Consider the following 13,112-nt stretch of genomic DNA (forward strand, 5'->3'; position numbering starts at 1 on the left):
AAGATGCTTACTCCTTGGAAGGAAAGTTATGACCAACCTAGATAGCATATTCAAAAGCAGAGACATTACTTTGCCAACAAAGGGTCTGTCTAGTCAAGGCTATGGTTTTTCCTGTGGTCATGTATGGATGTGAGAGTTGGACTGTGAAGAAGCCTGAGTGCTGAAGAATTGATGCTTTTAAACTGTGGTGTTGGAGAAGACTCTTGAGAGTCCCTTGGACTGCAAGGAGATCCAACCAGTCCATTCTGAAGGAGATCAGCCCTGGGATTTCTTTGGAAGGAATGATGCTAAAGCTGAAACTCCAGTACTTTGGCCACCTCATGCGAAGAGTTGACTCATTGGAAAAGACTCTGATGCTGGGAGGGATTGGGGGCATGATGAGAAGGGGACGACAAGGATGAGATGGCTGGATGGCATCACTGACTCGATGGACGTGAGTCTGAGTGAACTCCAGGAGTTGGTGATGGACAGGGAGGCCTGGCATGCTGCGATTCATGGGGTCGCAAAGAGTCGGACATGACTGAGTGACTGAACTGAACTGAACTGAACTCTGCATATAAGTTAAATAAGCAGGGTGACAGTATACAGCCTTGACGTAATCCTTATCCTATTTGGAATCAGTCTGTTCTTCCATGTCCCGTTCTAACTGTTACTTCCTGACCTGCATACACATTTCTCAAGAGGCAGGTCAGGTGGTCTGATATTCCCATCTCTATCAGAATTTTCCACAGTTTATTGTGATCCACACAGTCAAAGGCTTTGGCATACTCCATACAGCAGAAATAGATGTTTTTCTGGAACTCTCTTGCTTTTTCAATGGTCTAGTTGATGTTGGCAATTTGATCTCTGGTTCCTCTGCTTTTCTAAAACCAGCTTGAACATCTGGAAGTTCACGGTTCATGTATTGCTGAAGCCTGGCTTGGAGAATTCTGAGCATTACTTTACTCTAGCGTGTGAGATGAGTGCAATTGTGCGGTAGTTTGAGCACTCTTTGGCATTGCCTTTCTTTGGGATTGGAATGAAAACTGACCTTTTCCAGTCCTGTGGCCACTGCTGAATTTTCCAAATTTGCTGGCATGTTGAGTGCAGCACTTTCACAGCATTGTCTGTTAGGATTGAAATAGCTCAGCAGGAATTCCATCACCTCCACTAGCTTTGTTCGTAGTGATGCTTCCTAAGGCCCACTTGACTTCACATTCCAGGATGTCTTGCTCTAGGTGAGTGATCACACCATCGTGATTATTTGGATCTTGAAGATCTTTTTTTGTACAGTTCTTCTTTGTATTCTTGCCACCTCTTCTTAATATCTTCTGCTTCTGTTAGATCCATACCATTTCTATCCTTTATTGAGCCCATCTTTGCATGAAATGTTCCCTTGGTATCTCTAATTTTTTTTGAAGAGATTCTAGTCTTCCCCAATCTATTATTTTCCACTATTTCTTTGCACTGATCACTGAGGAAGGCTTTGTTATCTCTCCTTGCTATTCTTTGGAACTCTGCATTCAAATGGGTATATCTTTCCTTTTCTCCTTTGCTTTTGGCTTCTCTTCTTTTCACAGCTATTTGTAAAGCCTCCTTAGACAGCCATTTTGCTTTTTTGCATTCCTTTTTCCTGGGGATGGTCTTGATCCCTGTCCCCTGTACAGTGTCATGAACCTCTGTCCATAGTTCATCAGGGACTCTGTCTGTCAGATCTAGTCCCTTAAATCTACTTGTCACTTCTGCTGTATAAACATAAGGTATTTGATTTAGGTCATACCTGAATGATCTAGTGGTTTTCCCCACTTTCTTCAATTTAAGTCTGAATTTGGCAATAAGGAGTTCATGATCTGAGCCACAGTCAGCTCCTGGTCTTGTTTTTGCTCACTGTATAGAACTTCTCCATTTTTGGCTGCAAAGAATATAATCATCCTGATTTTGGTGTTGGCCATCTGGTGATGTCCATATGTAGAGTCTTCTCTTGTGTTGTTGGAAGAGGGTATAAAAGTCAGTTGCTTTCTTGTATACCAACAATGAACAAGGGGAATTTAAAATAACAAATACAATGCCATTTACATGAGCACCCCAAAATTAAATATTAGGTAGAAATTAAATATATATATATAATATCTCTAGGAGGAAAAGTATAAAAGTCTGATTAAAGAGATTGAAGATCTAAATCAGTCAAAAACTACTCAGTGTTTCTGCATAGAAAGACTCAATATCATTAAGATGTCAGTTATTCTCACTTGATCTGTAGACAATGCAATCCTGATCAAAAGTATAGCAGGTTATTTTGTGATATTGACCAACTGATCCTAAGTTTGCATGGAAAGACAAAAGACTGAGGGTAGTCAACACAGCATAGCAGAAGCAGGACGAAATTAGAGGACTGACACTGTCAGACGCCAAGATTTATGGAATTTCCCTGGTGGCCCAGTGGCTAACACTCCTGGGTCCCAATGCAGGGGACCCAGGTTTGATCCCTGATCAGGGAACTACATCTCACATGCTGCAACTAAGATTTCACATACTCCAACTAAAATAAAGATCCTGCATGATTCAACAAAGATCAAAGATTTCGCATCCTGCAACTAAGAGTCAGCACAGCCAGATAAAGAAGTAATATTAAAAAATTTCTATAGAGCTGCAGTAATCAATACAGTATGGTTTTGGCAAAAGAGTAGTGAAATAAACCAGTGGAACAGAATAGAGAGCCCAGGAATAGATCCGCATAAATATAATCAACTGATCTTTGACAAATGGATCAAAGATAGTCTTCAACAAATGGTGCTATAAAAAATTGGATATCTGGCTATCTATATTTGTAAAATGAATCCAGGCACAGACCTTATATTCTTCACAAAAACTAACTCAAAATGTATCATAGGCCTGTATGTAAAATGCAACACTATAAGACATCTAGAAGATAACATGGGAGAAAACCTAGGTAACCTTGGGTTTGGCGATGAGTTTTTAGATGCGGTACAAAAAGCATGATCTGTGAAAGAAAACACTGTTAGGTTGGACTTGATTAAAATTTTAAAATTCAACTTGTGGAAAATACTATAATGAAAAGACAATCCATAGACTTGGAGAAAATCTTTGCAAACCACCTGATTTGTATCCAAGGAGATACAACACAATGAAAGAGAGTCTCAGTGTGAGGAAGGAGGGTTGGATTTGCTCTCTGCTGTGTGAATGCTGACCATCCACTGTGCTCACCTTGCTTTGTTTGTTTACAGTGGGCCAGTGGCAGCATTGTCTGAGCAGTGGGACACTTGGTTTCCCACAACAGGGTCCTCTCCCATCCCACCAGCCCATTCCTGCAGAAGGGCTCTGCTTAGGTTCCAGTGGCATCAGCCTCTGCTCTCAGGAGCTGTAAGCCTTGAGCAATACTATTCTACCTCTGTTTCAGTCTCCTACCTGTAGAATGGGATGATAAATACACACTAGGGCAGCTGTAGGGTGCCACTCAATCCCTGATGAGAACCACCCAGCCAGCCTCCAGCCCCAGCCAGCTATTGACATGGGGATCAAGTCCCTCATCCCATGAGGGGGTACAGGGTAGTCCCCTCACCTCTGCAGGTCACTGGCTGAGTGTCCCTGTCCTCTTTGCCCTTACACCCCTCAAATGCAATAACCTGTGTGTGCTCACGTCCAGGCTAAGAAGTGCATCTCCTCCCACCTCAGCACGTTGGCAGATTTTGCCATCGAGATGTTTGATGTCCTGGATGAGATCAACTACCAGTCTTATAACGACTTTGTGCTCCGTGTTGGTATGTGGCGGCAAGCTATCCCATTACTTGGGCCAGCTCACCCTTTCTCTACTGCCCTGGGAGCCTGTGGCTTGGGCCTTTCCTCACGAGCAGGGGTCACTGGTCCAGACTCCCTTATCTCACAGGAAGGAGGATGGCGCCACCCAGAGGAGTGCCAGGGATGCAGGGAACACTGGGTATCCATGACTTAGAGCCTGGAAGAATCATTGTCCAGCTCACACAACACAGGAGAAATCTTGATTGTCCTAGAGACTCTCAGATATACCTCTGAGCCCACACTTACCTGGAGGAAGATGCCCCGCTTCCTGTCGGCAGGCCTGGGTATCTCATACGCTGTGCAGGAGCCCAGCGGTGTAGGCTCAGGCTGGGCCCTCGGTCCTCCTGGGCTCCTGTCCCTTGCCTGTGAGTGAGGAGGAAAACCAGCTGGGATCTGAGCTCCTCTCTAGCTCTTTCCAAACTATAGGGTTTCTTTTTTTTTTTAGTCTTAAATTAATTTTTTCCCCCCCTGGGTAGATAGGTTTAGCAGAAAAAATTGTATTAGTTGAGGATATAGTTAAACTAGAGATTTCTCCCTCCCTCCCTCCCTCCCTTCCTTCCTCTGTCTGTTCCTCCCTCCCCTCTTTCTCCCCACCCTTACCCCTTAGTCTATGATACAGTTAAACTGGACATTTATTTTAAACGTTTAGTGACCTTAAAAACAGAACTTAGAGCTGGGTTTGAGTGGTTTTGAGGGGTGGTAGCCAGTGTCCACCAGGGCGGGGGAAGTTCTGATGAGCTTAAACACGAGAGCTGACCTAGCCTGGTGCCCGGCCCACGGGATGTGCTGGAGGTGGGAGCAGGGCGCCCCTCTGTGCCTCACCTGCAGGGTTCAGTTCTCGTCCGGGGCCGCGGGCTCAGATGCGTAGATGAACGGATGTGACAGGAAACAGATCCAAGGGTCCATCAGGGAGATTCTGTTTCTTACTCTCCTACTGAGGACCCACAGGCCAGTTGGACCTCCGTGCCTGGGTGGCTGGTCATACAGGAGGCTGGATCCTGGCTCAGCCTCACCCACATGGATTAGGGCCTCCAGGGCGGTAGAGGGGGGCTCCCCAGGTTCCCCCAGCCATCTGGAAGTGTCCCTTTTGGGGCTTCTCCCTGGGTCCCCACATCCACTGAGCCTGAGCCTCCCGGCTCAGTTCAGCCTGTTCTGCCTCCGCTTCCTCCTGAAGATGCCAAGCACCTGCTACCCAGGCTTCAGGGGCCTGACTGGGTCAGTGTCTGAAAGGCTATTAATATGCTTGGGTAAGCTCAGAAAAATTGATGCAGACTACAGAGTCAGAAGGAGTGATGTGCCATCAGCTCAGATCTGGGGAGATTTGGGGCACATGGGCCTGTGTTACTGTCCAGGCCAGTTAGACCCTGACCGCATAAAGAGAAAGGGGCCTCACTCTCTTTAGAGCATCCTCAAATACTTAGTTCTGGGCCCCACACCAGAAAGAACAGAGGGATCCCATCTGGGGAAACAGGAGCTACTGCCCTTTCTGGAAGAGGGAGCTGGATGTGGGAACACACCTGCAGACTGAAAGCTTAGCTTTCTTAGCAGCAGGACTCAGCATGAGGTCGCGCTTCCAGGAAATGGGACTTCTTGTGGTGGGGACTGCTGGCTAATGGTGTGGGATGCAAGTGGAGAACTGCCCCTCGGCAATGCTGTAGGGTCCTTGCTTTGGGGAGGAGTGTTGCTCGATGACCCCGTAAGCCGTGACTTCATGAGGGGCAGCTCCTCCCCTCGGAAGCCTCTGCACTGACACCACGCTGTGGCTGTTTTCCAGGCATCAATGTTGGCCCCGTGGTGGCTGGAGTGATCGGGGCTCGCAGGCCGCAGTATGACATTTGGGGGAACACGGTCAATGTGGCCAGTCGGATGGACAGTACTGGCGTCCAGGGCAGGATCCAGGTCAGTTCACTCAGAAGTCCCCAGGGCCCAGGTGTCCATCCTGGCGGTGGGAGACTGCCGTGGGAGGAGCAAGGGTCGTGTTGGGGTGGCCACCCAGTCCAGCAGCCTGCGTCCTCCTGTCCCTGTCTGCCTTTTCTGGGTGGGGCCACTGAACCATGTGGCTTAGTGTGTCTGCGGCTTCGGCGGCGGGGGGTGGGGTGACCCCTCTGTGGTCAGGAGCAGAGTTGGGGTGATGAGTGGCAGGGGACAGTTAGTTGGGAGTAGTGACAGCTCCCTAGAACTGAGAAGGGGCTTCCTTGCCTTTTGAAAGGTGAGTGCAGTGGGGCCACCTGACCTGAGAACCTGTGGGTGGCTCATGGGGGACGAGACTTGGTGCCATGACTCCAGCCGGCACTGAAGATTTGAAAGACAGTGGCAGAGAACGTAGTGCTGGGTGAGCAGGGCCAAGCCCTCCTGCTGTGGTCGGGCCTCGAGGCGGCCTCTGAGCATTGCACACCCAGCAATCACCACCTTGCAGCCAGTTAATGCTGGTCCTTTAACTTTATCACAGCTTCTCACTCGGTCCTCCAGAGACCCGTGCATTCACCCTAGGGTTTGAGAGAGACACTGGGGTGCGATCCTGCAGGCTGCAGTTCAGTGAGAAGGTTGCGGCTTGGGGCTGTCCCGCATCATGCACCTTCAGTTCCTGGGGCCCCGCCCCCGTTCATTGGGCACTAACTCTCAGGCAGGCACCTGTGACGATTCCCAGGTTCCACCTCAGCCATCTGCTTGGGGATCAAGCAGGTACTTCCCTGGAATTCCTCTATGGGGTCCAGCACTGTCTCTTAGACAGAGTGAAGTTGACGTGGCTGCAGAGCAGGTGTCCCCCCATCCCTGATGCTGGCCAGGCCTCACAGAGAACTCTAGGGAGAGTTCCTAGTCAGCCTCTTGGGAAATATAGGGATTCTCCTGAAGATGGTTAAAAATCAGACTTCCTGCGGATGCCCTCTCAGCCTCTTGGGGACCTTGTGTCTCTGAGCCCCTGACCTGGACCCTCTCTGGGACCCACTTCGGCAACATCATGCACAGCCCCGACTCACAGCCTGGGACTTCCTGGCTCGAATCTCAAGGTGGAGGGATGCAGAGGACAGGGGTGGCTGGAGCTCCCAGGCAACCTGGAAGGACACCCAGGCCCATCCCAACCTAAAACCTTCATTTTTAACTTTACTGTGTGTAGTGGCGGATTACCTTTACCTCCAGCAATTCTTTGTGCTATGATCTGGGAATTTCATTGCCTCCTATTCTTCATAAGGCAAGAAAGGAGGGAGCTCACCATAAGGATAAGACTCAGAGGGTTTTGTCAGTGTGTATATTTGGGCTTGAGCTGGACGTCAGGGTTCTAGGGAGTGCAGATCTTTTTGAATGGATGAATGGTGGGTTCAGTGTGAAAGGAAAGAGACTTTTATCACTGTACATTTTGCCACCTTGCATCTCAGAGGCCTCATCTGAGAGGTGACCTTTCTGACAATAGCGTCTGCCCTGTGTAACCGGCTAGTCTGTGGCTCAGTTCCACGAAGGACTTTGGGGTGCACTGAGCCTGTTGGGGAACCGCGTAAGGCCATGTAGCTCCGGCCCTCAGTTGGAGCTTGGTGTCCAGGCATCTGGCTCGGGGGTGACCACAGAGCTCACATGCCAGTCCTTGAGGCTGGGTCCTTGTGGGCCCGTCCAGTCTGATCGTCCACTCTCGGTATTCCTCATGGTGAGTGCTGTCGTCTCCTGTTTGTCCAGGGCCCCGTTAAGGCCCCTCTGAGTCCCATGCTCTTTGCATGATCATGTCCTTCTCACAGAGAGACCAGAGTGACCATGGGAGGAGCATGACTCAGCCTCCAGGCAGAGCTGGGGTGGGCAGTGCTGGGGGAGGAGGGACCCTCCCGTGGGCTCCCTGTTGACCGCCTTTCCCCTCTGCAGGTCACAGAGGAAGTTCACCGGCTGCTGCGGCGGGGTTCCTACCGCTTCGTGTGCCGAGGCAAAGTCAGTGTCAAGGGCAAGGGTGAGATGCTGACATACTTCCTGGAAGGCAGGACCGATGGAAATGGCTCCCAAACCAGGTCCCTGAACTCAGAGCGGAAAATGTATCCTTTCGGAAGAGCTGGCCTCCAGACCAGACTGGCTGCGGGTCACCCCCCGGTACCTCCTGCAGCCGGCCTCCCAGTTGGAGCTGGGCCAGGGGCTCTGCAGGGCTCGGGGCTTGCCCCAGGCCCCCCAGGCCAACACCTGCCCCCTGGAGCCTCTGGGAAGGAGGCTTAGTGGAGCCCATGCCAGCCGCTCGGGGCACAGGGCACAAATGCTTGAGGTATTGGGGGTCTTTGGGGCTCCCCCAGAGACCAGCCCAGCCAGCAGAGCAGGGCTGGGAGCCGGTGACTGGGCTGGGGAAGGGGCACAGTCCAGGCATGACTTGAAGCAGCTGGGCAGTGAGTCCAGCAGTGAGTCGGGTGAGGGGCGAACCCTGACCGCACGGACACCGAGGTTTTAGCGGCGACTGTGTTTGCTTTGTCCTCACCTCAGTGGCAGAGGGAGGTTGGCTGGGTCAGCTCCAGGTGTCAGAACCTTCAGGACATTCTCCAGGGCCATAGGCTACAGTGAGAGCCTCAGAGGTCTGGCTGGCAGAGTGACTGGGGCACCCACCTTGTGCCCTGAGATGGATCAGCGTCAGCCCAGCAGTGTGGGTCCCATGGGGGCAGCTCCAGCCCTGGGCAGTGGCCTGCAGAGCCCGGAGTGGGAGTCAGGACTCTCTCAGCAGGGCAGAGCTGTACAGGCCTTAGGGGATGGTTTGGGAAGAATTGAGAAGCCCCTGTCCCACTGCATGCGTGGTGGTGGCCACTGGCTTTCTTCAGATTGAGTTTTCGCTGAGAGTCAGAGGTGGGTCTTCTGGAATTCCTGGGGGCCCTGCAGCCACATCTCTGTGACCAGCATAGTTCATGTTCTGCCTCTGCGTTCTCCACCTGCCCCGCCTGAGTGCATCAGCTCCTGTGAAACCTGGACATTCCCTTTTCTGCCCACGCCACTGTTTGTTCAAAGGAGAGAAGGTGGTTGGTGTCATTTCTTACCTCTCTACCGTGGCACCTTGGGTTCCTGTATGCTGAACAGCAGTGCAAGGCTTCGTTGACTTTGAAGATAAGTGAACCTCACAAGCATGAGAAAGCTTCTTCCTGGATGGAAGGTGTTCCTCCAGCAGAACCGGTCCCCTGGATGTGGAGTTTTGGCATTCATGGCTGTCAGTTTAGATGTCCCTGCTCTAATTTGCGGGGAAAGTGACTGCAAATAATTCTGTGCAAGTCTGGGAATCTCCTACCAGTGTATCTCTGTGGTTGCCATGGAGATGAGGAGCATGACCATGCTGGAATATGCTGTTACAGGGGGCAGGGGTGCAGGAGGGCCAGTAGGAAGGAACTGTCTAGAAATAGCTGGACGTGGAGACCTTGACTTTTGACCGCAGGGAGGAGGGCAGCTTGAAACTGGAGGGAAGGTTCTGGGCAGGCAAGTCAATGTGGGGGGGATGTCCATCTGAGACCCAGAGCTTTGACAGCATCTGGGGGAGGTCCTATGGTTTCAGGGGAGCCCTGCTTGGCAGAGTCAGCAGCCTGGGTGTCCCTCTCTTCTCTGGTCTCCAAGGGCTCTACCCCCTCCCTGGGGGTTCTGACTTTGCTGTATTGGAACAGGGGCTCACTTTGGACTGAACCCCATGTCCTCTGGGCTCCCCCCATTTTGGGCATGTGTCTTGTGACTGTGGGGGCGAGTAGCCAACAGAGTCGGCCGCTTAGCCAGTGTGGATGGGCCAGTGACAGAGGCAGGCAGGTGGACAGTGTTTCCTCAGATGCACCCTGGCTGAGTGGTCACCCGCCTCCTACAGACAGGGCAGAACCAAGTCGTCTCCAGAGCACATGGCTTCTGTGGGTTTGCACATCTGTGCCAAGCCGTGGGGCTGAGATGCTGTCCAGGGTCCTGCTGCCCATCTGCTCACCATGGCCGAGCTTCCACCCCAGGGCACGGTGGGAGGAGGTGGACGGCATATTGGAGCATGACACTGCGAATATGCTCTGTCACCCAGCAAAGGGGGCGCTCCATTCAGGGTGCAGGCTGTAAGCTGCAGAGAGGATTCTGGGCCACGTGAGTTAACTCAGTGTGACCAATGTGATCACATGGCCCCTTAGAAGTGGATGAGGCAGGTAGGCAGTCAGGAATATTCTGAGCATGAGGTTTCTGTTTAAAGATGAGGGGCTGCAGTTGGTCGAAGGTGAGGATGGCCCAGCCATCAGCCAGTGAGGAAGCAGTCGTTGCTCCCACAGCCACGGGCTCTGAATTCACATCGACTTGAGCGAAATGGACGCTGAGCCTGGGGTGAGATCCCAGCCTTGCTGTGCTGGGACCTTGGGTCCACAGAGCCGCGGGATCCCCACGTGGGTTGGCAAAGCCACGGAACGCGTGGCCCCCCGTCACCGCCACCTCGGGAAGCCATCGGGGCCTCAGCTGTTCTGAAACGGCGAGGTCTCCCCTTCGATGAGCAGAACCACCTTCATCATCAGCAGCTCCAAACCCTACCTGCTTCCTGTGGGCACAGGGGCCGTGTTCAGCCATAACGTTCCTTGGGGTTTGGTCAACAATTTCCTTTTTATTTGTGATAAGACTGTATGATATTGCCTTATTTATTTTTAACCTTGTACAATAATCATGTACAAATGTTAGAGCCTCCCGAGTAGGATTCTCTCTAAATTATTTATTTTAAGATGCTCTGTAAATAGTGCACTGGGTAAGGTGCTGCCTGCTCCCTTCTGACCAAAATGAAGGCAAGCCCAACTCCTGGTGTGAACAGCACACTTTAGCCTACGCGTGAGGTCCCTAATGCATCCCCCTGCTTGGCCTGGCTGCTACCCTTTGGAATGACCCCGTCCTTGTGTCCTTTCAAGACCCTTGCATGCCTCTTGTGCCTGACCTCAGTAGATTAGAACACAGCCCTGAACTTCCGAACGCTTCCACGGCCCCCAACCCTGGGCCGGTCCACTCGGAGGTCTGTGTCCTACAGGGTGGACGCCTGCCCCCAGACCCAGTCGCCGTGAGCCTGCCGTGTTTATCAGACTCCAGAGCCACCAGGGCTTCCGATCCTTTCTGTCACTCGAAGCAATAACTCTAACTCCAAACTGTAGAGACAGGTCTGGTCCAAAGCAGATTGGTGTCAGAGACGGGCCATGTGTACGTTTCCCCAAACCGAAGGGCACTGTGGGGCGCTGATACCCACAATCCCTGGCCGATGTGCAGGCTTGGGCAGGGTCCAGCCAGCCTTCCTTGCTTTCCATCTGATACCATTGTCCCAGCAGCCACCTGGATATAATATTTGAATCCTTGCTTTCGCCTGCCGCTCAGGAAGGAAGAGCTGGGTTGGCCTGGCAGCTGTGTTTAGGTTTTCCCTGGCAGGCGGACCCGTCTCATTTCCAGGGTGTGTCCGCCCTTCCACATGGCGTGTCTGTGATTCCCTGAGTCTGGGATCCTGGAGGTTTCTCCCTATGTGGCAGGTCCTGCTGGGGACAAAATGCCTGACTCATAAGGCAAACGCTGCCTAAGTGTACATCCATCACGCACATATGAAATGCGTGTTCCCATGATATGCCCTGCATCAAGCAGTTCCCTTACAGGGGACCACAGACCTGCTGTCACACTTGTCATTCTGAAGTGTGCAGGCCCGTCGATTGTGTATAACTAGCCCCCACCCAGAAAACTGACGTGCCCTGGTTTTGTAATGGCTTCAATTAACAAAACAAAACAAAACCCCCAAATCTAAACTTCGTAGAGGCAATTGGTTTCAAAATATTTGCTTTGGTGAAATATTTAAATGAGAGGTGGACTGTGGCTGGTGGCAGTTGGAGGACACGACCGTGTCCAAGGGCCCGGACGTTCCCCTCGCCAGCTGCAGTTTGCTTTGAAAGTTGCAAGTGTGCATTAGCCTTCCTAGATTATCATGTAACATTCCCGGTTCCATTGTGAACGATGAAAGATGTGACAGCTCTTCATGCAGCCTCCTGGGTTTGCATCTGCCTTCACAGAACCTTAGGCTGGGGGTGGGTCTAAGTCAGATTCCAGGTCCACTGGGGGCTGTGCTCCCAGGTCTGGAGGTCAGCAGGCCGGACAGGGGGCCCTAGGCCTGGGTGTTTGGAGGCTAGCTGTAATGGCTCAGGCCTCCACCTTGAGTTGGGAGACAGAGATGGGTTTTACCCTAGGAAGTTCGCTGACACAGTGCCCAGGGTCCGATGACATCTCTTGGTCTGTTGTGAGCAGAGACCAGGCCAGGTGCCCGAGGGTTGGCCTTGTGTGCTGTGGGAGGAGTGGAATTGTGACTTTTCCCAGTGGTTTCAGGAGATTGGGGCTAGTGTACCTGCATAGGTGGCACCTGGGGAGTGCTACCAGGCAGCTGTTTCCCACCCTCAAAAGCAGGGAGGGCATCCTTGATTCTCTGTGAACTGATGGCTGGGAGCCTGGTGCCAAGGAGACAGTGTGGGAGGGTGAGTGGGATGCAGGGGACAGCTGAGTGGCTGGGGCCAGGCAGGCATGCCCAGCAGGGTGGTCAGTCATACCAGCTGTGGACCATGGGCTCAGCCCCAGAGGCTGGGACCCGATCTATATTTCCCTCTCAGGTCAGGGGCACACCCCAGACTGTGGGCATACAGGGGAGCTCCTGGGGACTTCTCACTTCCAGGAAGCCCCGGGAAGCTTTGGAAAGGATTCAGCGGTTTTTCCTTTGGTCTGTGCTCTGTCCTTCCGTCTGTGCTCACATGGGTGGGAGGCAGGTCCTGTGATGGTGAGAGGAAGTCTGTCTTCTTTGTTCAGCTCATGAAATTAACAAGCCCAATTTCAGGTACCCCATTTGGGGCTGGACCTCCCTAAACAGCTTGACCTCATGGTAACAACTCAGACATTCATATTCCTTAATTTTCCTGAAAGTATAACACATGTGTTCACTAAGATCAAAGATAACTTTTTTGCCAGAGGCCTAACTTAATCTGAATCTGTGTGTGTGTGTGTGTGTGTGCGTGCACACGCGTGTGTGTTTGCATGGCGTGGCATAAGCAAAATTAGAATCAGTTATTTGTTCCTGGAATCAGGATGGATTCATATAAGAAACAAACTAGGAATACAGGAATACAGACTACAGGAATACAGGAATATTCCTGTATTCCTGTAGTCTGTATTCCTGTATTCCTAGGAATACAGACAGATGACTGCCACCCAGGGCATCAGGTGAAGCCGTCCCTGCTTGCCCCTAGAGGTCCCGAGCCTGGAAGCAGGGGGCCGGGAGGAGTGGACAGAAAGGGGGCCTTGACCCCCTCTGGCATCCAGGTGGAACCCAAGCCTCCATCTCCAGCAACTACTAGAGAGTAAGGAGGCTTCCT

General features: G+C 51.8%; 1 protein-coding gene across 1 annotated transcript in view; it reads left to right on the forward strand.

The window, feature by feature from the left end:
• Positions 1 to 12,842, forward strand: part of ADCY1 (adenylate cyclase 1) — a 103,957-nt gene extending 91,115 nt beyond the window's left edge. Inside the window, exons 18-20 of the mRNA XM_070369411.1 lie at positions 3,644 to 3,758; positions 5,570 to 5,694; positions 7,642 to 12,842. Of these exons, the coding sequence (XP_070225512.1) occupies positions 3,644 to 3,758; positions 5,570 to 5,694; positions 7,642 to 7,980 (579 nt within the window). The 3' untranslated portion in view covers positions 7,981 to 12,842. The remainder of the gene's footprint in view (positions 1 to 3,643; positions 3,759 to 5,569; positions 5,695 to 7,641) is intronic.
• The last annotated feature ends 270 nt before the right edge of the window (positions 12,843 to 13,112 follow it).

This window comes from Bos mutus, chromosome 4, assembly GCF_027580195.1.
Source record: "Bos mutus isolate GX-2022 chromosome 4, NWIPB_WYAK_1.1, whole genome shotgun sequence".
NCBI lineage: Eukaryota > Metazoa > Chordata > Mammalia > Artiodactyla > Bovidae > Bos > Bos mutus.